Source organism: Oncorhynchus tshawytscha, unplaced genomic scaffold (genome assembly GCF_018296145.1).
Source record: "Oncorhynchus tshawytscha isolate Ot180627B unplaced genomic scaffold, Otsh_v2.0 Un_contig_785_pilon_pilon, whole genome shotgun sequence".
NCBI lineage: Eukaryota > Metazoa > Chordata > Actinopteri > Salmoniformes > Salmonidae > Oncorhynchus > Oncorhynchus tshawytscha.
Genome location: NW_024609721.1, coordinates 290001 through 316027, shown reverse-complemented (window position 1 = coordinate 316027; position 26027 = coordinate 290001). Strand labels below are relative to the sequence as shown.

General features: G+C 44.2%; 2 protein-coding genes across 3 annotated transcripts in view; both read left to right on the top strand.

Annotated features, from left to right (window-relative positions):
* Positions 1–1779: 1779 nt before the first annotated feature.
* On the top strand, positions 1780–19657 carry mbtps2 (membrane-bound transcription factor peptidase, site 2). Its single transcript, XM_024404002.2, has 3 exons — positions 1780–3341; positions 3486–3561; positions 18891–19657. Exons 1-3 carry the CDS (start codon positions 3302–3304, stop codon positions 19111–19113), a joined length of 339 nt encoding a protein of 112 aa, XP_024259770.1. The 5' UTR covers positions 1780–3301; the 3' UTR covers positions 19114–19657.
* Positions 19658–23219: 3562 nt separating this feature from the next.
* phex (phosphate regulating endopeptidase homolog, X-linked) overlaps positions 23220–26027 on the top strand; it is an 18966-nt gene continuing 16158 nt past the window's right edge. The window contains exons 1-5 of one of the 2 annotated variants that reach the window (XR_006082670.1): positions 23220–23485; positions 24111–24167; positions 24239–24400; positions 24499–24582; positions 24675–24901. Coding sequence is in view for 1 of the 2 variants with exons in the window: in XM_042317255.1 (XP_042173189.1) it covers positions 23362–23485; positions 24111–24167; positions 24239–24400; positions 24499–24582; positions 24675–24901 (654 nt within the window). In the remaining variant the exon portion in view is untranslated. The remainder of the gene's footprint in view (positions 23486–24110; positions 24168–24238; positions 24401–24498; positions 24583–24674; positions 24902–26027) is intronic. The other variant, XM_042317255.1, reaches the window with a different exon arrangement.

The following is a 26027-nucleotide window of genomic DNA, read 5'->3' as shown; positions in this document are numbered from 1 at the left end:
AAGGAGGGGGGGATTTAATGCAAATAGTCCAGGTAGCCATTTGATTAGCTGTTCAGTAGTCTTATGGCTCTGGGTTAGAAGCTGTTTTGGACCTAGACTTGGCGCTCCGGTACTGCTTGCTGTGCGGTAGCAGAGATAACAGTCTCTAAAACAGTCTCTAACACCGCCTGGTATAAGATGTCCTGGATGGCACGAAGCTTGGCCCCAGTGATGTACTGGGCCGTACGCACTACCCTCTGTAGTGCCTTGCGGTCGTAGGCCAAACAGTTGCCATACCAGGCGGTGATGCTCCCAGTCAGGATGGTGCAGCTGTAGAACATTTTGAGGATCGGAGGACCCATGCCAAATCATTTCAGTCTCCTGGGGAGGAATAGGCTTTGTCGTGCCCTCTTCACGACTGTCTTTGTGTGTTTGGACCATTCTAGTTTGTTGGTGATGTGGACACCAAAGAGCTTGGAAGCTCTCAACCTGCTCTACTACAGTCCCGTCGATGAGAATGGGATCATGCTTGGGCCTGCTTTTCCTGTAGTCCACAATCATCTCCTTTGTCTTGATCACGTTGAGGGATAGGTTGTTATTCTGGCACCACTTGGCCAAGTCTCTGACCTCCTCCTTATAGGCTGTCTCGTCATTGTCAGTGATCAGACCTACCACTGTTGTGGTACACGATGGTGTTGGAGTTGTGCCTGGCCATGCAGTCGTGGATGAACAGGGAGTACAGGAGGGGACTGAGCAAGCACCCCTGAGGGGCTCCAGTGTTGAGGATCAGCGTGGCGGGTGTATTGTTTCCTGCCCTCACCACATGGGGGGGGCGGCCTGTCAGGATGTCCAGGATCCAGTTGCAGAGGGAGGTGTTTAGTCCCAGGGTCCTTAACTTAGTGATGAGCTTTGCTGGCACATATGGTGTTGAACGCTGAGCTGTATTCAATGAACAGCATTCTCATCTAGGTGTTCCTTTTGTCCAGGTGGGAAAGGGCAGTGTGGAGTGCGATAGAGATTGCATCATCTGTGGATCTGTTGGGGTGGTATGTGAATTGGAGTGGGTCTAGAGTTTCTGGGATAATGGTGTTAGTGTGAGCCATGACCAGCCTTTCAAAGCACTTCATGGCTATGGGTCTGTAGTCATCTAGTCAGGTTACCTTAGTGCTCTTGGGCACAGGGACTATGGTGGTCTGCTTGAAACATGTTGGTATTACAGACTCAATCGGGGACATGTTGAAAATGTCAGTGAAGACACCTGCCAGTTGGTCAGCACATGTCCGGAGCACCCGTCCTGGTAATCCGTCTGGCCCCGCGGCCTTACTCATGTCGGCTACAGAGAGTATGATCACCCAGTCGTACAGAACAGCTAATGCTCTCATGCATGCCTCAGTCTTGCTTGCCTCGAAGCGAGCATAGAAGTGATTTCGCTCGTCTGGTAGGCTTGTGTCACTGGGCAGCTCGTGGCTGTGCTTCCCTTTTGTAGTCTGTAATAGTTTGCAGGCCCTGCCACATCTGACGAGCGTCGGAGCCGATGCAGTACGATTCAATCTTAGTCCTGTATTGGCGCTTTGCCTGTTTGATGGTTCGTCTGAGGGTGTAGCGGGATTTCTTAAAAGCGTCTGGGTTAGAGTCCTGCTCCTTGAAGGCAGCAGCTCTGCCCTTTAGCTCAGTGCGGATGTTGCCTGTAATCCATGGTTTCTGGTTGGGGTATGTACGTACAGTCACTTTGGGGATGATGTCATCAATGCACTTATTGGTGAAGCCAGTGACTGATGTGGTGTACTCCTCAATGCCATCGGAAGAATCCCGGAACATATTCCAGTCTGTGCTAGCAAAACTGTCCTGTATCTTATGACCAGGGGATAGAAGCTGTTTAGGAGTCTGTTTGTGAGAGCCTTGATGTACCGGTACCGCCTGCCGGACGGGATCATGGAGAACAATCCATGTCTCGGGTGTCCAGTAGTGTAAATGCAGATGGGCAACCCCATGCTTCAGCCCATGTATTTATAGCCACTATGCTGCTTCAGTTGGACTACAGGTGATTTAAAAGAAATAAAAGTAATAATTAAACCTTTATTTAGCTAGACTATAGGTGATAATATAGACCATGCATAGGGTTCTCACTTGGTGGACTACAGCTATGACTGGAATGTACTCTTCCGTAGCAGGTTTGGAGAATTTAGTCTTTATTTTATACTTTTATTTATCCCTGTTTTTCCAGGTAAGTTGACTGAGAACACATTCTCATTTACAACGACGACCTGGGGAATAGTTACAGGGGAGAGGAGGGGGATGAATGAGCCGATTGGAAGGTTAGGAAAAAGGTTAGCTCAAATTATAAATTTTAGCTTTTACATTTATCATTTTCATTTAGATTTAATTTAGCTTAACCACGGCAGTGATTTTGATGAAGATGTTATTATAGTTGAAATAATACTGTTCCATGAAAATCATAACTGGCACGCAGGTCGCTAGAAATGATAAGATACAGTTGCTGATGGAAGAGCTTGCTGACCCATGGTGTAGCCTATTACTAGTAACTTAACGAGCGTAAAGGCAGGACGATGGATGGTCCAGATTTTATTTTCTGCTTATCTTCATCTCAGGCTCCATGTCTTAATTATTTAATCACACAGTGCTTAAAGCATCAGACCAGCTCAGTGCATATAGTTAATTTAATCACACAGTGCTTAAAGCATCAGACCAGCTCAGTGCATAGAGTTAATTTAATCACACAGTGCTTAAAGCATCAGACCAGCTCAGTGCATAGAGTTAATTTAATCACACAGTGCTTAAAGCATCAGACCAGCTTGGTGCATAGAGTTAATTTAATCAAATCAAATTTTATTTGTCACATACACATGGTTAGCAGATGTTAATGTGAGTGTAGCGAAATGCTTGTAATCGAACACAGGGTGTGTCTATATATGGCAAAATACTAACCCTACACTAACCCTACACAAAAAAACTATCCCTACACAAAATGTTGACCGATTGGTTGAAAGAACAAACGACTCTTGGTCGAGCCAGGGTTTGAGGGTAGGGTACAGCCCTACACACACACACACACACACACACACACACACACACACACACACACACACAGATATTGGACTAACTGCTGGTTGTGTTTCAGTATGCGTGTCTCCCGGCTCGTAAGCTGCTGTCTGGCAGCCGTGTGTGTCGCAGAAACGCAGACTGCCTCACACACACACATCTTGACACAGACCCTGACAGACACTCACCTAGTGTCTGTGTCACACCTTCACTGGAGAACCAGACCAGGTTGATCCGTCTTACTCATCCACCCAATACACAGATGCTGTTTGTGGGGTACCCTCCTCACCTCCAATATGCAGGTCAGTGTGTGTTAATGCCCCTCCTGTCTGACCAACTAACACAGACACTGTCCTCTGTCCTGTTTTTGTCCCTCCTGTCTGACCAACTAACCATAACTCTGTCTGCCTGCCTGTCTGTCTTAATGCCTGTCCTGTCCTCCTCAGTCAGTCTGACCAACTTTGCTCCTCGCTTCGGCTTCCTGAACCTGGACCTACCTGTTGTCATGGAGACCTTCTGCAAGTATCCTTTTGTACATTCAGAGTCCATATTATGGCTGTGTTGGAAATGAACAAACCTGAAGCGGCTAGGAAACTACAGCTAACTCGCTAGCAATCACAGCTACCATGCTAGCAACCGCAGCTAACTAGTTAGCAACCCAGAGCAGATCTACTTTGTGGGAGATAGGGAAACTCCATTGGAATCAAATTAACGGCCATTGTTTACGTTACCGATGCATTGTCAATGGACCACGCGGTGCATTCTACAACAAGGAGAGCACTCCTTCATGGAGTGAATAGGAATCAATTGGGTGCTAGCTCAAAAACCCAACGTGATGTGAGATAATTAACTTGTTCTCTGTAATATTGTATATTTTATTTTTGATGAACTTTTTTTTTTATTTAATCAGGGGAACCCAATTGAGACCAGGGTCTAATATTCAATGGTGTTCTCTGAAAAATGGTATAGCTTTGGATTCGTGACATTACGTACTTTCTCGACTCATACCCTGACTTTGAGAAGGGATAGCGTGCCGATTAGCTTAGCAACCACCTGACGCAGCATGACAACTTGAACGCAATTGGTTGACAGTCTGCTGTCAAGTCTGTTGTCTGCTGTGAAGGTGCTTCTACACCTGCATTGCTTGCTGTTTGGGGTTTTAGGCTGGGTTTCTGTACAGCACTTTGAGATATCAGCTGATGTAAGAAGGGCTTTATAAATACATTTGATTTTGATTTGATTTGGGTTCGGTGTTATACGTTCCATCATTCGTTGGGATTCCTATCTCCTATCTTCCTATTAACATCTCTGCCCCAAGCAGATGGCAAACCACAGCTAACTAGCTGGCAAACCACAACCACAGCTAACTAGCTGGCAAACCACAGCTAACTAGCTGGCAAACCACAGCTAACTAACTAGCAAACCACAGCTAACTAGCTAGCAAACCACAGCTAACTAGCTAGCTAGCAACATAAAATATTGTTGGGGACTTTCAGTGTTGTGGTGCTATTTTATTTTTTAGTAACATTTAAATGTTCTGTGTGGCTCTGTTGGTAGAGCATGGCACTTGCAAAGCCACGGTTGTGGGTTTGTTTCACACGGAGGACCAGTATGAAAAAGGTATGAACTCACTACTGTAAGTGGCTCTGGATAAGAATGTGTGCTAAATTACTCAAATGTAAATCATAATTTCCTCAATCAAAGTTTGTACTGACAGATGTAGCCTATTGATCAAATAAAATCAAATAAAAATGTTTTTGTCATAAAATGTTTAAAATATTATTATTCACAATGTAAGCACAACAATACGCACAAGGCAGTAGGCGACACGCAAATGTTTGTTCCATAATGCAATTAGTGGGAAAACACCATCGTCGAGTGTTTTCACATGCAAGCAGTTTTATGCGACCGATATGAAAATATCTGTTAGAAATTTAGAAAGAGCGGAGATCTAATAAGATACGTTGCGCCATCGCGCACATGTTGATTTTGTCCAACCACACCAGTCGCGATCAGGATACACCGGTTGAAATATAAAAACAAACTCTGAACCAACTATATTCATTTGGGGACAGGTTGAAAAGCCTTTAACATCTATGGCAATTTAGCTAGCTAGTTTGCTGTTGCTAGGTCATTTGTCCTCGGATATAAACATTAGGTTGTTATTTTACCTGAAATGCACAAGGTTCTCTACTCTAACAATTAATCCACAGATAAAAGGGTAAACCAAGTCAGTTTCTAGTAATCTCTCCTCCTTCAGGCTACTTCTTTTGGAGTTTATATGGTGGTTGTCAACCAACTTTAAGGTGCATTACCACCACCAGTGTGGACCTCAGTTCATCTTTCAGTCACCCACATTGGGTATATGCTCTTAAAAATCAATGAAGGAGGTGGGAGATGCGTAACTTGCAGCGCATTAAGCATCACAAATAGAACCAAACGCAGACGCTCAAATAACCAAGTTCTATTTTAGCACCTGGCTATGCAGACGATCGTTGACATGCCTGAGCAGTGTGGTGATTGAATAACATGTATCATATTAATAAGTTCAGGTTTCAAAGAATGCAGTATATGTTTGTTTTTAAAATGCATACTGCCTCTAGATCACTGTTTTTATCGGACAAAAGCCGTCTATTACTGGCTAACAGAAACTGTGGTGTGTTGGGGTGTCAGTGTAGTATGAGTGGGTGTGTGGGTAGAGTCTAGTGGGTGGGTGTGTGGGTAGAGTCCAGTGGGAGTGCATAGAGCCAGCACAACAAAAAAATGGGGTTAATGTAAATAGTCTGGGTAGCCATTTGATTAACTGTTCAGCAGTCTTATGGCTTGGGGGTAAAAGCTGTTCAGGAGCCTTTTGGTCCCAGACTTGGCGCTCTGGTACCGCTTGCCGTGCGGTAGCAGAGAGAACAGTCTATGACATGGGTGCTGGAGTCTTTGACAATTTTGTGGGCCTTCCTCTGACACCGCCTAGTATATAGGTCCTGGATGGCAGGAAGCTTGTACTGGGCTGTACGCACTATCCTCTGTAGCGCCTTGTGGTTGGATGTCAAGCGAATGTCAAACTGTGATGCAACCAGTCAAGACGCTCTCAATGGTGTAGCTGTAGAACCTTTGGAGGATCTGAGCGCCCAAATATTTTCAGCCTCTTGAGGGGAAAGAAGTGTTGTCCTGCCCTCTTCACGACTGTGTTGGTGTGTTTGGACCATGATACACTATATGGCCAAAAGTATGTGTGGACTCTCGTAAATCATCTCATTTTAAAATCATGGGCATTAATATAGAGTTGGTCCCCACTTTGCTGCTATAACAGCCTTCACTCTTCTGGGAAGGCTTTCCACTAGATGTTGGAACATTGCTGCGGGGACTTGCTTCCATTCATTCACAAGTATTATTGAGGTTGGTCACTGATGTTGGGCGATTAGGCCTGGCTTGCAGTCAGCATTCCAATTCATCCAAAAGGTGTTCAATGTGGTTGAGGTCAGGGCTCTGTGCAGGCCAGTCAAGTTCATCCACGCCTAGCTCGACGGACCACACTTTGTGCACGGGGGTATTGTAATGCTGAAACGGGAAAGGGCCTTCTCCAAACTGTTGTCACAAAGTTGGAAGCACAGAATTATCTAGAATGTCATTGTATGCTGTAGCGTTAAGATTTCCCTTCACTGGAACTGAGGAACCATGATAAACGGCTTCAGACCATTATTTCTCTTCCACCAAACTTTACAGTTGGCACTATGTGTTCGGGCAGGTAATGTTTTCCTGGCATCCGTCCAACCCAGATTCATCCGTTGGACTGCCAGAGAACGAGTTTCCACTGCTCCAAAGTCCAATGGTGGCAAGCTTTACACCACCCGACGCATGGTGATCTTAGGCTTGTGTGCGACTGCTCGGCCATGGAAACACATCTGATGATGCTCCTGACGAACAGTTCTTATGCTGACGTTGCTTCCAGAGGCCGTTTGGAATTCGGTCGTGAGTGTTGCAACCGAGGAGAGACAATTGACCGGGGCGGCTCTAGCAGGGCAGAAATTTGACGAACTGACTTGTTGGAAATGTGCATCCTATGTTGAGTCACTGAGCTCTTCAGTAAGGCCATTCTACTGCCAATGATTTCTATAGAGATCGCATGGTTGTGTCCTTGATTTTATACACCTGTCAGCAACGGGTGTGGCTGAAATAGCCGAATCCACTAATTTGAAGGGGTGTCCACATACTTTTGGCCATAGGTCCTTAGTGATGTGGACACAGAGGAACTTAAAGCTCTCGACCCTACAGCCTCGTCGATGTAAATGGGGGCATGCTCAGCCCTCCATTCCTGTAGTCCACGATCAGCTCCTTTGTCTGACGTTGACAGAGAGGTTGTTGTCCTGCCTACCACTGTTGTTGTCCAGGCCTACCACCGTCATGTCATTGGCAAACTTAATGATGGTGATGGAGTTGTGTGCACACACACAGTCGTGGGTGAACGGGGAGTACAGGAGGGCACTAAGCACACACCACTGAGGGGCCACCGTATTGAGGGGTCAGCATGGTAGATCTGTTGTTGCCTACCCTTACCACCTGGGGGTGTCCCTTCAGGAAGTCCAGGATCCAGTTGCAGAGGGAGTGTTCAGTCCCAGGGTCTCTAGTTTACAGGCGGATTACACCACTCTCGTTGCGAGCATTGTAAAATCAATTTAGAAGTCTATATTATTCAATTATTGTACCCACACTGCTCGCGCGCACCAACGAGCATCTGCATTGCCAAGGGCTAAAATAGAAGTCGGTTCTAGTTCTGACACAGATCGCACTGCAAGTCCTGCTTCTCCCATCTCCTCATTGGTTTATAGAAGCAGGTACCCACGTGCCATCTCCTCATTGGTTATACACATGTGGGTGACTGAAGACGAACAAGGTTAGTGGCGGTATCACCTAATTTATGAAAGTTGTCAATCGCATTATAAAGTCGAGAAGAAAAAGCCTGGAAGGATGAGAGGAGAGATGACTAGAAACGATTTGGTTTACTGTTTTGTGTGGATTAATTGGATTAATTGGTGGTGTAGAGGACCTTGTGCATTTCAGGTAAAATAACAACTCAATGTTTATATCCCAGGACAAATTAGCTAGCAATTAGCTAGCAACAGCACGCTAGCTAAACAGGACAAATTAGCTAGCAAGTGCAAACTAGCTAAATTGCCATAAATGTTTAATGCTTTTCGACCTGTCCCCAAATTAATATAATTGGTTGAGTTTGTTTTGATATTTTAACCTGCGTGTCGTGATGGCGTTTGGTGTGTGGGAACAAAATACATTTATGCACGCGCACAGCCGGTTCTGTGTTAGAGCCAACCAAGCTCAACTCTATGGTGTTGAACTAAGAGTTGTAGTAAATTTAACAGCATTCTCATGTAGTTGTTCCGTTTGTCCAGGTGGGAAAGGACCGCATGGAGTGCAAAAGTGATTGCGACATTTGTGGGTCTGTTGGGTCGGTATGCGAATGAGTGCTACGGAGCAATAGTAAGTATTGCATGTATTTATTACAGACTGGGTCAGGGAGAGGTTGAAAATGTCTGTGAAGACTTAGACTTCCGGAACAGCTGGAACAGCCTAAAACCCCAAACAGCAAGCAATGCAGATGTAGAAGCACGGTAGCTAGGATAAACTCCCTAGAAAGGCCAGAACCTTTTAGAAACCTAGAGAGGAACCAGGCTCTGATGGGTGGCCAGTCCTCTTCTGGCTGTGCCGGGTGGAGATTATAACAGTACATGGCCAAGATGTTCAAACGTTCATAGATGACCAGCAGGGTCAGATAATAATAATCACAGTGGTTGTAGAGGGTGCAACAGGGTCAGCACCTCAGGAGTAAATGTCAGTTGGCTATTCATAGCCGATCATTCATAGTTAGAGACAGCAGGTGCGGTAGAGAGAGTCGAAAACAGCAGGTCCACGACAAGGTAGCACGTCCAGTGAACAGGTCAGGGTTCCATGGTTCGTCGGAGGGCATATATAAGCGTTCGGGTTAGAGTCCCACTCTTTTGAATGCGGCAGCACTAGCCTTTAGCTCAGTGCTGATGTTGCCTGTAATTCATGGCTTCTGGTTGGGATATGTACAATACTTTTGGAAAGTATTCAGACCCCTTTCATTTTTCCACATTTTGTCACGTTACAGCCTTATTCTAAAATTGATTGAATACATTTTTCCCTCATCAATCTACACAACAACCCATAATGACAATGCAGAAGAAAAAAAAGTTTAAACAACAGAAAAACCTTATTTACATAAGTATTCACTCTGCGATGAGACTGAAAATTGAGCTCAGGTGTGTCCTGTTTCCATGGATCTTCCTTGATGTTTCTACAACTTGATTAGAGTCCACTGTGGTAGCAATTCTATAGGAAGAGAGACTGCAGATTATTTCAAACAACACTTTATTATAAGATTTGCAAAAATGAAGAATCAACCATCCACTCAACAGTGCATGGTTGAAAATCTCAACAAACTGTTTCGGTTCTTAGCTTTTATAAAGAAGCGCATCATTTTTGTAAATGTGACATTCAGCAGATTGTGTGTAAATTGCAATTAGTTGTCTATGCAGATTTAAGATAGCACAAGGTTGATAGATGGATGAGCCTTCGAGCTAACTGCGTACACAACACATACTATAATGTGCACCTTTCTGTAAGTTTCCATACATGTGACTTTCTGTAGATGGTAAACCCACGGGATGTCACATGCTGCGGTCACACCCAAGCGGACCTTAGCTTTACGCCCAGTCTGATGACTAAGTCACACAGACAAGTTTGTATCAGGTTAGGAAAAACACTAGCATATAACGAGACAATTCTTTATACATTAAAACATAGGATAGCATGACTAATTATGTAATTTCCAATGACATTTCTTCCCTTTTTAAGACTCTCAACCTAATAGAACATGACTTACAAGCATTTTCATTAAACAAGCGTTAACATGTGGGAAAAGGAAATGCTTCCTATACTGCTACTCAGGCCCAGAATCTAGGATATGCATTTCACCTTTATTTAACCAGGTAGGCCAGTTGAGAACAAGTTCTCATTTGCAACTGCGACCTGGCCAAGATAAAGCATAGCAGAGTGAACAGACAACAACACAGAGTTACACATGGAGTAAACAAAAAACAAGTCAATAACACAGTAGAATATTTTTTTTAATAAGGAAGTCTATATACATTGTGTGCAAAAGGCATGAGGAGGTAGGCGAATAATTACAATTTGGCAGATTAACACTGGAGTGATAAATGATCAGATGGTCATGTACAGGTAGAGATATTGGTGTGCAAAAGAGCAGAAAAATAAATTAATAAAAACAGTATGGGGATGAGGTAGGTAAATTGGGTGGGCTATTTACCGATGGACTATGAACAGCTGCAGCGATCGGTTAGCTGCTCAGATAGCAGATGTTTGAAGTTGGTGAGGGAGATAAGTCTCCAACTTCAGTGATTTTTGCAATTCGTTCCAGTCACAGGCAGCAGAGAACTGGAAGGAAAGGTGGCCAAATGAGGTGTTGGCTTTAGGGACGATCAGTGAGATACACCTGCTGGAGCACGTGCTACGGGTGGGTGTTGCCATCGTGACCAGTGAACTGAGATAAGGCGGAGCTTTACCTAGCATTGACTTGTGGATGACCTGGAGACAGTGGGTCTGGTGACGAGGGCGAGGGCCAGCCGACTAGAGCATACAGGTCGCAGTGGTGGGTGGTATAAGGTGCTTTAGTAACAAAGCGGATGGCACTGTGATAAACTGCATCCAGTTTGCTGAGTAGAGTATTGGAAGCCATTTTGTAGATGACATCGCCAAAGTCGGTAGGATAGTCAGTTTTACTAGGGTAAGTTTGGCGGCGTGAGTGAAGGAGGCTTTGTTGCGAAATAGAAAGCCGATTCTAGATTTTGGATTGGAGATTCTTAATGTGAGTCTGGAAGAAGAGTTTACAGTCTAAACAGACACCTAGGTATTTGTAGTTGTCCACATATTCTAAGTCAGAACCGAGTAGTGATGCTAGTCGGGCGGGCGGGTGCAGGCAGTGATCGGTTGAAGAGCATGCATTTAGTTTTACTAGCATTTAAGAGTAGTTGGAGGCCACGGAAGGAGTGTTGTATGGCATTGAAGCTCATCTGGAGGTTTGTTATCCTCTCTGGGGTAGGCGGGACGCTTGCGTCCCACATGGCCAATAGCCAGGGAAAATGCAGAGCACCAAATTCAAATACATTTCTATAAAAATCAAACTTTCATTAAATTACACATGCAAGATAGCAAATTAAAGCTACACTCGTTGTGAATCCAGCTAACATGTCAGATTTCAAAAAGGCTTTTCGGCAAAATAATCATTTGCTATTATCTAATGATGGTACAACAGTAAACAATGAGAGAGTAGCATATTTCAACTCTGCAGGCGCGACACAAAACACAGAAATAAAATATAAATCATGCCTTACCTTTGACGAGCTTCTTTTGTTGGCACTCCAATATGTCCCATAAATTCTTTTGATTAATTCCGTCCAAAATGTCAATTTTTTTGGCACGTTTGATCCAGAAAAACAACTTCCAACTTAGGCAACGTCGCTGCAAAATATCTCAAAAGTTACCTGTAAACTTTGCCAAAACATTGCAAACTACTTTTGTAATAAAACTTTAGGTATTTGTAAACGTATATAATCGATCAAATTGAAGACGGGATGATCTGTGTTCAATACAGGAGCAAAACAAACTGACGCTACTTTTCTGGTTACGCGCCTCTATCAAAAGGTACACATGAAGTGACGTTCGTTCTGAGCTATGGTACTTCATTACACAAAGGAAAAAACCCCATTTCTACAAACTGGTGACATTCAGTGGAATCGGTAGGAACTGCAGGAAAGTCGATTAGAATTCTGGAATCCCCATGAAAGCTTATAGAAAAGACCTCCAAAAGAAAGATCTGAATGGTTTGTCTTCTGGGTTTTGCCTGCTAAATAAGTTATGTTATATGTTTTCTATCCAAAAGTAATAATAATATTCATATATTAGGATTTGGGACAGAGTAGGAGGCAGTTCAGTTTGGGCACGCTATTTATCCAAAAGTGAAAATGCTGCCCCCTACCCCAAACAGGTTAACACAGTGTCCAAAGAAGGGCTAGATATATACAGAATGGTGTCGTCTGCATATATACAGACAAGAGTTGGACTGAGAATTGAACCCTGTGGCACCCCCATATAGACTGTCAGAGGTCCGGGCAACAGGCCCTCCGATTTGACACAGAAGTAGTTGGTGAACCTGGCAAGGCAGTCATTTGAGACACCAAGCTATTGAGTCTGCAGATAAGAATGCGGTGATTGACAAAGTCAAAAGCTTTGGCCAGGTCGATGAAGACAGCTGCACAGTATGGTCTTTTATCAATGGCAGTTATATCGTTTTGGACCTGAGGTGCACCCATGACCAGCTCAGAAACCAGATTGCATAGCGGAGAAGGTATGGTGGGATTTTAAAGGGTCGGTGATCTGTTTGTTAACTTGGCTTTCGAAGACTTTAGAGAGGCAGGGCAGGATGGATATAGGTCTGTAACAGTTTGGGTCTAGAGTATCTCCCCCTTTGAAGAGGGGGATGACTGTTGCAGCTTTCCAATCTTTAGGGATCTCAGATGATACGAAAGAGGTTGAACAGGCTAGTAATAGAACAGAGAATAAACTGAGCAGATTTCTGGGCGTGGTAGAATAGATTTAGGGCATAATGTACAGACAAGGGTATGGTAGGATGTGAGTACTGTGGAGGTAAACCTAGGCATTGAGTGACGATGAGAGAGGTTGCGTCTCTGGAGGCACCTGTTAAGGCAGGTGAGGTCTCTGCATGTGTGGGAGGCGGACAAAAGAGCTATCTAAGGCATGTTGTGCAGGATTGGGGGCTCTACAGTGAAATAAAACAATAATAACTAACCAAAACAGCAGTAGACAAAGCATATTGACATTAGAGATAGGCATAAAACAATCACGAGCGTTGTTCGGGAAAGCTAAGACCACAACGGGTAAATGGCGATGAATGGGCAGAGTGGGTCAGTTAGGTACATACAAGACCTGAGCTCGAGGCTGGGGCTGACAGATAAACAAAAGGAGGTACAGTGTTAATGAACAGACCAGCAGGCATCAGCTGTGTAGCCGAGTGATCATAGGGTCCAATGAGCAGCAATAGGTGAGTCAGAGAGCCGTTCAGTAGTCGCTACTATGCTGGGCGAGCGGGAGACACGGCATTCAGAAAGCTAGCGGGCCATGGCTAGCAGATGGGTCTTCAGTGACATCGCAACGGAAAAGCCTGTTGAAACCACATCAGGCGATTACGTTGACAGACCAGTCGTGATGGATCGGCGGGGCTCCGTGTCGACAATAAAGGGCCCAGGCCAATTGGCAAAAGAGGTATTGTAGCCTAAAAATTAGCTGGTATACTCCGTTGGCTGACCGGGAGATGGGCCTAGCTCGAGGCTAGCTCAAGGCTAACTGTTGCTTGCTTCGGGACAGAGGCATTAGCCAACAGTAGCCACTCGGTTGCAGCTAGCTAGCTGCGATGTAATGGTGCAGAGCTTGTGGCAGGAATCCGGGGATGTGATGGAGAAAAGCAGATATGCTCTGGGTTGATATTGCGCCTTTGCAGACTAGCCAAGCTAAAGCTGGCTAGTGTCCGAGCTAAAGGTGAAGACCGCTAGCAGTGGCAAACAATGACTTTTAGCTAGTAACTAGTTTGCTGGCTAGCTTCTGGTGGAGGTTCCAGTTATAAGGTATAGAAAAATAGCAGATCCGTACCACATTGGGTGAGGCGGGTTGCTGGAAAGTAAGTAGATGGAAAGTGAGATTAAAATATATACGAAAAACAGATAACAATAACAAATGAAATTTAGAATGACAACAACATAAGGAAATAATTGTATCCCATAAGGTAATGGTAAAATAGACTAAAGACCGGTGTCCCTCATTCAGGGCAGCAGTTTCACTCCTTCTCGTGTTCTGAATCACACACAGGACTATTGCTAATTTATGAACTTCTTCCTAATTATTAGTGTTTACATAGCCCATTTAAATGTCACCCAATGTCTTCAGTCTTTCTAGTGCGTGTGTTCAGGCCTCACCAGGAAGTCAGAACAGAGGTCATTCAACCCCATTAAGTATTTCCTTTCCCTGTTCCAAACTCATTTCAAACCTTTCAAATATTTCCGTAATTCTGCTTACCTGGTTTACAAACAAATTAAAAAGACCCCACACAATAAATCAAAAATGGTATTAAGACCACTTTACCAATATTCACAGGTGAGTTGTGTGTGATAAAACGTAGGGCAAAAATAAAGAAGCCAATGGCCAGGTCTTCGTTATGTTTTTTTCCACGACACCACCTGTGGTAAATTCAGTTGATTGAACATGATTTGGAAAGACCTGTCTATATAAGGTCCCTCAGTTGCACTGTCAAGTCAGAGCAAAACCCAAAGTATGAGGTCGATGGAGTTGTCCATAGAGCTCCTAGACAGGATTGTGTCATTGAAGGTCCTGAAGAACACCGTTGCATCCATCATTCTTAAATGGAAGAAGTTTAGAACCACCAAGACTCTTCCTAGTGCTGGCCACCCGGCCAAATGGAGCAATCAAGGAAGAAGGGCCTTGTCAGGTAGGTGACCAAGAACCTGATGGTCACTCTGACAGAGCTCCAGAGTTCCTCTGTGGAGATGGTTGTCCTCCTGGAAGGTTCTCCCATCTCTGCAGCACTCCGCCAATCAGGCCTTTATGGTAGAATGGTCAGACGGAAGCCACTGCTCATTCAAATGCACATGACATTAAGGCACAAAGGACTCTCAGACCATGAGAAACAAGATTATCTGGTCTGATGAAACTATGATTGAGCTCTTTGGCCTGATTGCCATGTCACGTCTGGAGGAAACCTGGCACCATCCTTACGGTGAAGCATGGTGGTGGATGTTTTGTGGCAGGGACTGGGAGACTAGTCAGGATCGAGGGAAAGATGAATGTAGGAAAGTACAGAGAGAGAGAGATCCTTGATGAAAACCTTCTCCAGAGAGCTCAGACTGGGCCAAGGTTCACCTTCCAACAGGACAACAACCCTAAGCACGCAGCCAAGACAAATCAAGAGTGGCTTCGGGACAAGTCTCTGAATGTCCTTGAGTCGCCCGGCCACCACCATGCTTCCGGAGAGACCTGAAAATAGCTATGCAGCGATGCTCCCCATCCAACCTGACAAAACTTGAGAGGATCTGCAGAGAAGAATGGGAGAAACTCCCCCGTACATGTGTGCCAAGCATGTAGCGTCATACCCAAGAAGACTCGAGGCTGTAATTCCTGCCAAAGGTGCTTTAACAAAGTACTGAGAGAAAGTCTGAATACTTATGTAAATGTGACATTTCCAGTTTTAATTAATTTGCAAAAATTGTTTTTGCTTTATCATTATGGGGTATTGTGTGTAGATTGAGGGGGGGACGGACGTTTTAATCAATTTTAGAATAAGGCTGTAATTAAACAAAATCTGGAAAAGGTAAGGGGTCTGATTACTTTCCGAATGCACTGTACTGGTCACTGTGGGGACGACCTCGTCGATGCACTTATTCATGAAGCCGGTGATTGATGTGGTAAACTCCAATGGCGTCAGATGAATCCCGTAACATACTCCAATCTGTGATAGCTACAGTCTTGTAGCTTAGCATCCGCTTCATCGGACCACTTCTGTATTGAGCACGTCACTGGTTCTTCCTGGTTGAGTTTTTACCTATAAGCAGGAATCAGGAGGATAGAGTTATGGTCAGATTTGCCAAATGGAGGGAGAGGGAGAGCGTTGTATGCGTCTCTGTGTGTGGAGTAAATGTGATCGAGTTTTTTTTCACTTTTAGTTGCACAGCTGACATGCTGGTGGAAGTTAACTGAAATCCATTTTACCTTTCCTGCATTAAAATCTCCGGACACTAGGAGTGCTGCCTCTGTGTGAGCATTTTCTTGTTTGCCTATGGCCTTATACAGCTTGTTGAGTGTGGTTTTAGTGCCAGCATCGGTTTGTGGTGGTAAATAGCTCTTGGTAAATAGTCTTGAAGGGAGCTCATCCAGTTTATTCTCCAGTGATTGCACATTCGCCAATAGAACTGAGGGTAGAGGTGGTTTATCTGCTCGCCAATGTAGTTTCGTCAGGTATCCCGCACGCCTGCCTCTATAACGCTGCCTCTTCCTTTTTCGAGTGTCGTGGATTTGGGTCTGGTCCAGGATAGGCAGTATGTACAGTGGCGTGCGAAAGTATTCACCCCCTTGGCATTTTTCCTATTTTGTTGCCTGGAATTAAAGTTGATTTTTTTTTGGGGGGTTGTATCATTTTATTTACACAACATGCCTACCACTTTGAAGATGCAAAATACTTTTTATTGTGAAATAACACAAAAAAACAAAGAAAAGTCAATACTTTTTAGAGCCACCTTTTGAAGCAATTACATTTGCAAGTCTCTTGGGGTATGTCTCTGTAAGCTTGGCACATCTAGCCACTGGGATTTTTGTCCATTCTTCAAGGCAAAACTGCTCCAGCTCCTTCAAGCCAGATGGGTTCTGCTGGTGTACAGTTATCTTTAATCTTTTTTTATCTTTTATCTTTATCACAAATTCTCAATTGGTTTGAGGTCTGGGCTTTGACTAGGCCATTCCAAGACATTTAAATGTTTCCCTTAAACCACTAGAGTATTTCTTTAGCAGTATGCTTAGGGTCATTGTCCTGCTGGAAGGTGAAACTCCGGCCCAGCCTCAGTCCCAGTCTCAAATCTCTGGAAGACTGAAACAGGTTTCCCTCAAGAATTTCCCTCCCAGCTCTGTGGAGTGTACGACTTAACTTCTTATGAGCAGGTGGAATGGTAGCGTCCCACCTGGCCAACATCCGGTGAAATTGCAGAGCGCGAAATTCAAACTACAGAATTATACATATTTAACTTTCATAAAATCACGAGTGGAATGCATCAAAATAAAGCTTAACCTCTTGTTAATCCAGCCGCCGTGTCAGATTTCAAAAAGGCTCTACAGCGAAAGCACACCATGCGATTATCTGAGGACAGCGCCCCGCATACAAAAGCATGAAAAACATATTTCAACCAGGCAGGTGTGCCACGAAAGTCAGAAATTGCAATATAATAAATACCTTTTAATAATGTTCTTCTGTTTGCACTCCAAAAGGTCCCAGATACCTTTTGTTCGATAATGGCCTTCTTTATATCCATAAAAACTCAGTTTAGCTGGCACACTTCAGTCAATAATCCACCCAGTTTCCCTCCGTCAAAATGCATACCAAATGAATCCCAAACGTTATTAATAAACTTTTCCAAACAAGTCAAACAATGTTTATAATCAAACCTTAGGTACCCTAATAATAATAAATAAATAAATGATCAAATTTAAGACAGAGAATGGTTATTGTCTTTACCGGAGAAAAATACCAAAGAACGCGCTCTCTTCCACATGCTTGGAAAACACTACAGCCAAAATGGGAGCCACCTAGAAAAGCCACAATTTCTGGCTCATTTTTCCAAAAACCAGCATGAAACTCTTTCTAAAGACAGTTGACATCTAGTGGAAGCCCTAGGAACTGCAATCTGGGAGGATTTTGCCTTGTAATAAAAGTGACAGCCATTGAAAACAGTGGTAGGCTGAAATTTTTGTTTTTTTGGGGATGGTTTGTCCTCTGGGTTTCACCTGCCATATCAGTTCTGTTATACTCACAAACCATTTTAACAGTTTTAGAAACTTTAGTGTTTTCTATCCAAATCTACCAATTATATGCATATCCTAGCTTCTGGGTCTGAGTACCAGGCAGTTTACTTTGGGCACGCTTTTCTTCTGGATGTGAAAATACTGCCCCCTACCCAAGAGAGGTTAACGTGGTCTTATGGACAGATACTCCAATCTCCACTGTGGAGCTTTGCAGCTCCTTTAGGGTTATCTTTGGTCTCTTTGTTGCCTCTGATTAATTCCCTCCTTGCCTGGTCCGTGAGATTTGGTGGGCAGCCCTCTCTTGGCAGGTTTGTTGTGGAGCCATATTCTTTCCATTTTATATTAATGGATTTAATGGTGCTCAGTGGGATGTTCAAAGTTTCAGATTTTTTTTTTTAACCCAACCCTGATCTGTACTTCTCCACAACTTTGTCCCTAAACTGTTTGGAAAGCTCCTTGGTCTTCATGGTGCCACTTGCTTGGTTGTGTTGCAGACTCTGGGGCCTTTCGGAACAGGTGTGTATATACTGAGATCATGTGACACTTAGATTGCTCACAGGTGGACCTTATTTAACTAATTATGTGATTTCTGAAGGTAATTGGTTGCACTAGATTTTATTTAGGGGCTTCATAGCAAAGGGGGTGAATACATATGCACGCACCGCTTTTCAATTTTGTTTTATATTTTATAATCAAGTAATTTTTTTCACTCCACCAATTTGGACTATTTTGTCTATGTCCATCACATGAAATCCAAATAAAAATCCATTTAAATTACAGGTTGTAATGCATCAAAATAGGAAAAATGCCAAAGAGGATGAATACTTTTGCAAGGCACTGTACTTCACCCCTGACTCATTGAAGTAGAAAACCTCAACCAAATGGAGGTTAGTGATTGCTGTTCTGATGTACAGAAGCTCTTTTCGGGCATATGAAAAGATGCCGGAAACATGTACAAAAAACCTAGCAACCCCATGCTAACTAGCTAGCAACCTGTTAGGGTTGACCACAAGCCTCCTCCAGGACACTAGGTAGCTAGAAAGGTTTGCAATTTGTGTAGTGTGTGTATATGTACTGTATATATCTTAACCCAGTGTGTGTACTGTCTATCTGTCCTGTAGATATCTTAACCCAGTGTTTATCAGATACGTTGTGTCCCTGTCTGGAGCGTTAGCCGTGGTCAACTCTGTTCCATGCTTCGCTCTCGACGGCCAATGGATGCTCTCCGCTCTGCTGGAGGCCACGCTGGTCACTGTGGTTACAGATCGGCAGCACCGGGAGCTGATTGGCTTTTTCCTGTTGCTGGGAGGAAGTGCTCTGCTGGCTGCTAATGTAGCGCTGGGGCTGTGGATGGTTACTGCCCGGTAACGGTAACTATGACTACAAACCACCACCAACGCCTCCATGGCAACCAACGCCAAGAGACTATCTCCCGGGGTGCTGTGCCGTGCCTCCGCACAAAGGCATTGTGGGTCTCTTCCTGCTCCTCTCTGAGAGAAAGACTCCAGTTCCCATCAGGCACTGCGGTGCACATGGTGACTAAGGGATGCTGGGGAAATTTTGTGTTCAGCTGCACCTTCTCTACTCTCTGGAATGTGTGTGTGTGTGTGGGTGTGTCGCGTCACACGCGCTGTGAGGAGGTATGTGTTTCTGTTTTCTAGGGATTTCATGATACATTGTTGTTTTTATCTATTTGTCCCACCTCTTTCTGTCTGTCTGTCTCTCAATTTAATTTAATTCGAGGGCTTTATTGGCATGGGGAACATATGTTTACATCGCCAAGCAAGTGAAATGGATAATAAACAATACAAATGAACAGTAAACATTACACTCATAGAAGTTGCAAAAGAAAGACGTTTAAAATATATTGCTCTCTCCCCATCTCTCTGTGAAATAAAGAGGAATAATCTCACTGGAATTTTCAGTTCTTCATATTCCTACATGTGTGTGTTTCTAAGTAGGTGATAGTGTAATTTACTGGGGTGTGTATCCCACAGACAAATGTCAGTAAATACTGATTCTATTTCTGTCTAACCACAGAGATGCGTGTCTGTCTCCAGTCTGTGTGTTTAACTTTGTCATGATAACACACATCTAGTAGTGTATGTCTGTGTTTCAGACAGTGAAGTGTGTAGGGGGATGGTGTATTTCCTTCAGAGTAATGACAGGCTGGATAGAGGTTTGTATAAACATGGGAGGGAGGGGTGAAAGAGTTCTCTGTGTTCTGAACAACTGAAGGTGTTTTTGATGAGTGGTTTTAGTTGCAAGGGAAGTCGTGTCTTTTTAAGGATACTGGCCCAGCGTTTTTAACTGCTGAACTACCTGCCGCCCTCATGCAGAAACATCATGGTCCCTTCTGTATTGTGTTTGTACTGTTAGTGTCTGTCGATGGTTAGACCAGTCACCTCTATCCTAAGGCTACACCACTCTGGTCTGTCTTTTCAGATCTGATTACGTTTGAGACCAGAACATCCCAGTGTCCAGAACAAGAAATAAAAAAATACATGCAAACACAGGGAGATGTCATGTTAATATGATTTGCTAATACCATGTTTCTCTATGATGCTACACACAAACACACTCACTGAAGGAAGACAGACAGACACTGAAGGAAGACAGACACACTCACTGAAGGAAGACACACAGACACTGAAGGAAGACACACAGACACTGAAGGAAGACAGACACACAGACACTGAAGGAAGACACACAGACTGAAGGAAGACACACAGACACTGAAGGAAGACAGACACACTCACTGAAGGAAGACAGACACACTCACTGAAGGAAGACAGACACACTCACTGAAGGAAGACAGACACACTCACTGAAGGAAGACAGACAGACACTGAAGGAAGACAGACACACTCACTGAAGGAAGACACACAGACACTGAAGGAAGACAGAGAACAGAAATGCAGAAGTGTACAGTATGTCTAATTGTCTCTATTTGACCTATATCGACCACTTGGCCTCTCCAGTAGTGAACAGCCTTCAGACATTGAATACTGGATCTAGAGGAGTTGTGTTCTTCCTGTCAGACATATTGAATACTGGATCTAGAGGAGTTGTGTTCTTCCTGTCAGACATATTGAATACTGGATCTAGAGGAGTTGTGTTCTTCCTGTCAGACATATTGAATACTGGATCTAGAGGAGTTGTGTTCTTCCTGTCAGACATATTGAATACTGGATCTAGAGGAGTTGTGTTCTTCCTGTCAGACATATTGAATACTGGATCTAGAGGAGTTGTGTTCTTCCTGTCAGACATATTGAATACTGGATCTAGAGGAGTTGTGTTCTTCCTGTCAGACATGGAGGAATGCCAAAGCTATTTTAAGTATTTTTCCCCTGTGAGTGGTTAAAAAGAAGACATGTGGAATCCAGTGTTGTCCTATCAGAGAGGAATCAAAGGTTTGCTTTTTAGTTAGCTATGCGATTGTGTGAGCAGTGATGGGACCAGAGTTTTTATAATCAGGTCACATGGTGTAAAAACAACTCTTGGCCTTAGGGAGGATGAAAAGCCTGTCAAACTGCAACAACTTTGTACTTGTTCATATGAATTATTTTTTATAGACGGACTAGGGGAGTTTCCTATACACAGAGAAAGCAACATGATTGGACAATAAAACTCACAGGGCTGATCTTGCTTTATACAGGATTGTATTGTGTAGTCATGCCCTATGCAACTGTAGGCTTAATTAAACATGAACTCGGTCTGCTTTTGTGTTTATTGATTCATTTCAGTTAATCATTTAGGATTGAAAAGGTCTAGGTAGCCTAGACAGCCCAAGTTTGAAGAAATGACCAAATTTGATCTCATTCACATTTTCTCACAAATGGGCTATAAATACACGTTACCGATTTGGTTTACCCTGGCTAGAGGGACATAGAATAGCCTGCTCTATTCCATGTAGCAGCTGCTGTTCTTAGTAGCAGTTGACTGAACAATTTGCTTGTTTCCATGTCATCCAGCATGTCAGATGGCTGGTGTTTATGAATATACTGTAGGCTAATACATTTATGGAAGAGTTTTTGCTTTTGTCTGTCGGGAGTGATGCCTTATCACGTTTGCTGAATAAATACCTGAGGAAAGTGGAGAGGACGCTTTGATGCGTTGTGCCCGCACGCATGACCTGTGATTTCCTTGAATCTGATTGGTCCGGACACTGATGATTGGTCAAGACAAGAGCCTTCAGCACTACGATGTGAAGGGCAGAGATATTGTGTGCGAGTTGACAAATCTTCTGGCAAATCGGTGTACAAAACAGCTCTTTACTCATCATTTTAACATTTTGCGTAAACTAAATCAAACATGGGATTGGAAAGTGCTGATGCCGCCTCACCACACATTTTCTGGCAGCCCTGAATGGAATTGTTATAGACAAGTATGGGAGCGCAGCTAAATTGCCTCAATTAGCTGTGCTACATTAGCTAGCTGATTACTATAGCTAACTGACTACTGTAGCTAGCTGGCTACTGAAGCTAGCTAGCGTCTCTACAATGATTTGATGCAGTCAAGAAAGATACTACCAGATGGTATGATAGGACCTATGACAGCAACATGTTTGTCTAACTAGTGCAAGTCAGTTTGGCTACTTTCTCGCTCTTTCCCTCTGTCCCACACACAGACTGTCCCACACACAGACTGTCCATGGTTCCAGCAGAAGGTTTGTAACTCTCCACATGACTTTGTTCCATGGTTCCAGCAGAAGGTTTGTTTGTAACTCTCCACATGGTTCCAGCAGAAGGTTTGTAACTCTCCACATGGTTCCAGCAGAAGGTTTGTAACTCTCCACATGGTTCCAGCAGAAGGTAATTGAGCTGTCTCTTGTAAGTATCTGAGGGTAGCATATAGGGAGGGGAAACGTGGGAAAGATAAAGAGAGGGAGGAGACAGGGGGAGGGAGGGGGAGTCAACTTTGAGCACGAGAGTCAGACAGAAGTAGGTTGAACCACAGTTTGGAGAGGATTATGGCTAGAGAGAGAGAGATACGGAGAGAGAGACGGAGGCCGACATAGTGAGAGGGTGGGAGAGAGAGACATACGGACACATACACAGAGCAAGAGGGAAGGAGAGAGACAGAGAGAGGGAGGGAGAAAGAGAGAGACATACAGAGACCGACACAAAGGGAAGGAGGGAGAAAGACACAGAGAGGGAGGGAGAGAGACAGAGAGGGAGGGAGAGAGACATACACAGAGCGAGAGGGAGGAAGGGAGAGACATACGGAGACCGACATAGAGGGAAGGAGGGAGAGAGCCACAGAGAGGGAAGGAGGGAGAGAGACACAGGGAAGGAGGGAGAGACACAGAGAGGGAAGGAGGGAGAGACATAGAGGGAAGGAGGGAGAGAGACACACAGAGGGAGGGGGAAGGAGAGGAAGAGGGAGAGACACAGAGGGGAAGGAGGAGGGAGAGGGAAGGAGGGAGAGACACAGAGAGGGAAGGAGGGAGAGACACAGAGAGGGAAGGAGGGAGAGAGACACAGAGAGGGAAGGAGGGAGAGACAGAGAGGGAAGGAGGGAGAGAGACACAGGGCAGGAGGGAGAGAGATAGATTTGGAGACCAAAGAGGTGGCTGAAAGTGAGGTAGTGTGAGCGTCTGTTTTGATTGGAGACATGGAGATGGAGCCTCTAGGTGTGTGTGTTTCTAAACCAGAACAAGGAAACAGCCGTGTCCTAAAGGCTGCGCTGGCCGCATGTGTGTGTTTCTGCATCGCTCTGCTGCTTGCTGTCATACTGGGTGAGTAGACTCACTACTGTTTTACACAGAGTTACACACACAACCTCTTTCCCTGAGTGAGTTTAGTCTTGAAAAAGCTGGTGTTGCAGTAACTGGAGTGGTTGAGGCGTGTGTTGCTGAGGGTGGGGTAGAAGTAGTAACTATTATGTCCTTGTTATTGTATGAAGCCAACATTTTTGTGGTGAAATGTTGTTTTAATGATGTTTCTGTAGATACAGTACACACACTCCTGTCTTTGGTCATCAAGTGACAATGGCTATTTTATTTACTTTGGTTCTTTTTAACGTGTGTGCGTGCGTGCGTGTGTGTGTGTGTGTGTGTGTGCGTGCGTGTGTGTGTGTGTGTGCGTGCGCGTGTGCGTGTAAGCTGTTTGGCATATGTGCTATTGAAATGGAGTCAGCTTTCTCCATGACACTCAAACCGTAAACAGCTGATGACTGCGTGAATGTCTGTGGGGGTGGGGGATTCCTTTTTAGGTCAGAGGGACACCATACAGGCAAAGAGTGAGAGAGAGGTCAGGTGGTAGTGGGATTGTTTCAGGACATACCGTATATGTCTGTTTATGATTGTATGTGGGTTTGGGGGGTATGTTGTAATCTTTATCAGGTCTCATCCTTTTCCTCAGTTTCCCAGAGAGCCAATCAGGATGTCTTCTGCTTAACTCCAGAATGTATTGAAGCAGGTATGCCCCACCCACCTTACAGGAAATTGTTGCATGTAGAATGTTGCAATCAACTTGTAATGTGTGTGTAGCTGGTTCTATCCTCAGTAAGATGGACCGGGCTGTGTCTCCCTGTGACGACTTCTATGGGTTCTCCTGTGGTAGCTGGCTGAGAGACAACCCTATTCCTGAAGATTCCTCTTCTTACGGCGTCTACCCCTGGTTACGCCAACATGTTGATATCATACTCAAGGGTGAGAGAGAGAGCGAGAGAGAGAGAGAGAGATGAGCCCATACACACTCTCATATCCTGACTACACTCCCCCACCTCTAAATGTTGTCTGAGTTGTAGATTTGCTGGAGGCTCCATCAGACTCAGATGAGATAGAAGCTGTCAGGAAGGCCAAGGTCTTCTACCGCTCCTGTATGGACGAAGGTAACCTACAACCACAACCGCTGAGGTTACATGAAAAGCATCAAGTGCTATAGTGGTACAAAGTGTGTGTTTGTGTGTGTGTCTGTGTGTAGCTATATTGGAGAAAGTGGACAGTGGTCCTCTGTTGAAGCTTTTACAGCAGCCTGAGTTCCACTGGCCCGTCCTGGGGGAGGGGCTTGGGGGGGAGTGGCTCTGGTCACCAGGACGATGGGACCTGCTGCAGACATTGGCTCAGATTAGGAACCAACACAGCAAGAGTGTTCTGATTCGATTATACATCGCCCCAGATGACAAGAACTCCACCAACTACATAATTAAGGTGACCCCTCTGACTGAATGTGTGTGCATGCTTGTGTGTGTGCACAACCAAGACAGCTTCCAGGCTTCTGTAAACATAGATATCATTAACTTCTTATCATGTAGTTGGACTAGGCCTTGTAATAACTTATTTTGTATAAGGACCAAGCATGGTATATAATACACTGCATTTGAGGAACAAAGGGAAAGTAATTCTGCTTTGAAAGTTGATCAACTTGTAACCTCACTTTTGAGAAAATGGACAAGGCCTTATAATAACGTATCATACTGTCTCTGTAGTTGGGCCAGGCCTTGTATTTACTTATCATTCTGTAGTTGGGCTGTAGTAGTTGGGCCAGGCCTTGTATTTACTTATTTACATTTCTGTAGTTGGGCCAGGCCTTGTATTTCATTCTGTATCATTCTTTACTTATCATTCTGTAGTTGGGCCAGGCCTTGTATTTACTTATCATTCTGTAGTTGGGCCAGGCCTTGTATTTACTTATCATTCTGTAGTTAGGGCCTTGTAGGGGCCAGGCCTTGTATTTACTTATCATTCTGTAGTTGGGCCAGGCCTTGTATTTACTTATCATTCTGTAGTTGGGCCAGGCCTTGTATTTACTTATCATTCTGTAGTTGGGCCAGGCCTTGTATTTACTTATCATTCTGTAGTTGGGCCAGGCCTTGTATTTACTTATCATTCTGTAGTTGGGCCAGGCCTTGTATTTACTTATCATTCTGTAGTTGGGCCAGGCCTTGTATTTACTTATCATTCTGTAGTTGGGCCAGGCCAGGCCTTGTATTTACTTATCATTCTGTAGTTGGGCCAGGCCTTGTATTTACTTATCATTCTGTAGTTGGGCCAGGCCTTGTATTTACTTATCATTCTGTAGTTGGGCCAGGCCTTGTATTTACTTATCATTCTGTAGTTGGGCCAGGCCTTGTATTTACTTATCATTCTGTAGTTGGGCCAGGCCTTGTATTTACTTATCATTCTGTAGTTGGGCCAGGCCTTGTATTTACTTATCATTCTGTAGTTGGGCCAGGCCTTGTATTTACTTATCATTCTGTAGTTGGGCCAGGCCTTGTATTTACTTATCATTCTGTAGTTGGGCCAGGCCTTGTATTTACTTATCATTCTGGTTGGG

Bases quoted from the DNA above. Each gene is read 5' to 3' on its own strand.
- mbtps2 (XM_024404002.2), top strand. From the start codon at position 3,302: ATGCTGTTTGTGGGGTACCCTCCTCACCTCCAATATGCAG. The intron at 3,342-3,485 runs GTCAGTGTGTGT...TGTCCTCCTCAG, and splicing joins TCCTCACCTCCAATATGCAG to TCAGTCTGACCAACTTTGCT. The intron at 3,562-18,890 runs GTATCCTTTTGT...AGTGTTTATCAG, and splicing joins GTCATGGAGACCTTCTGCAA to ATACGTTGTGTCCCTGTCTG.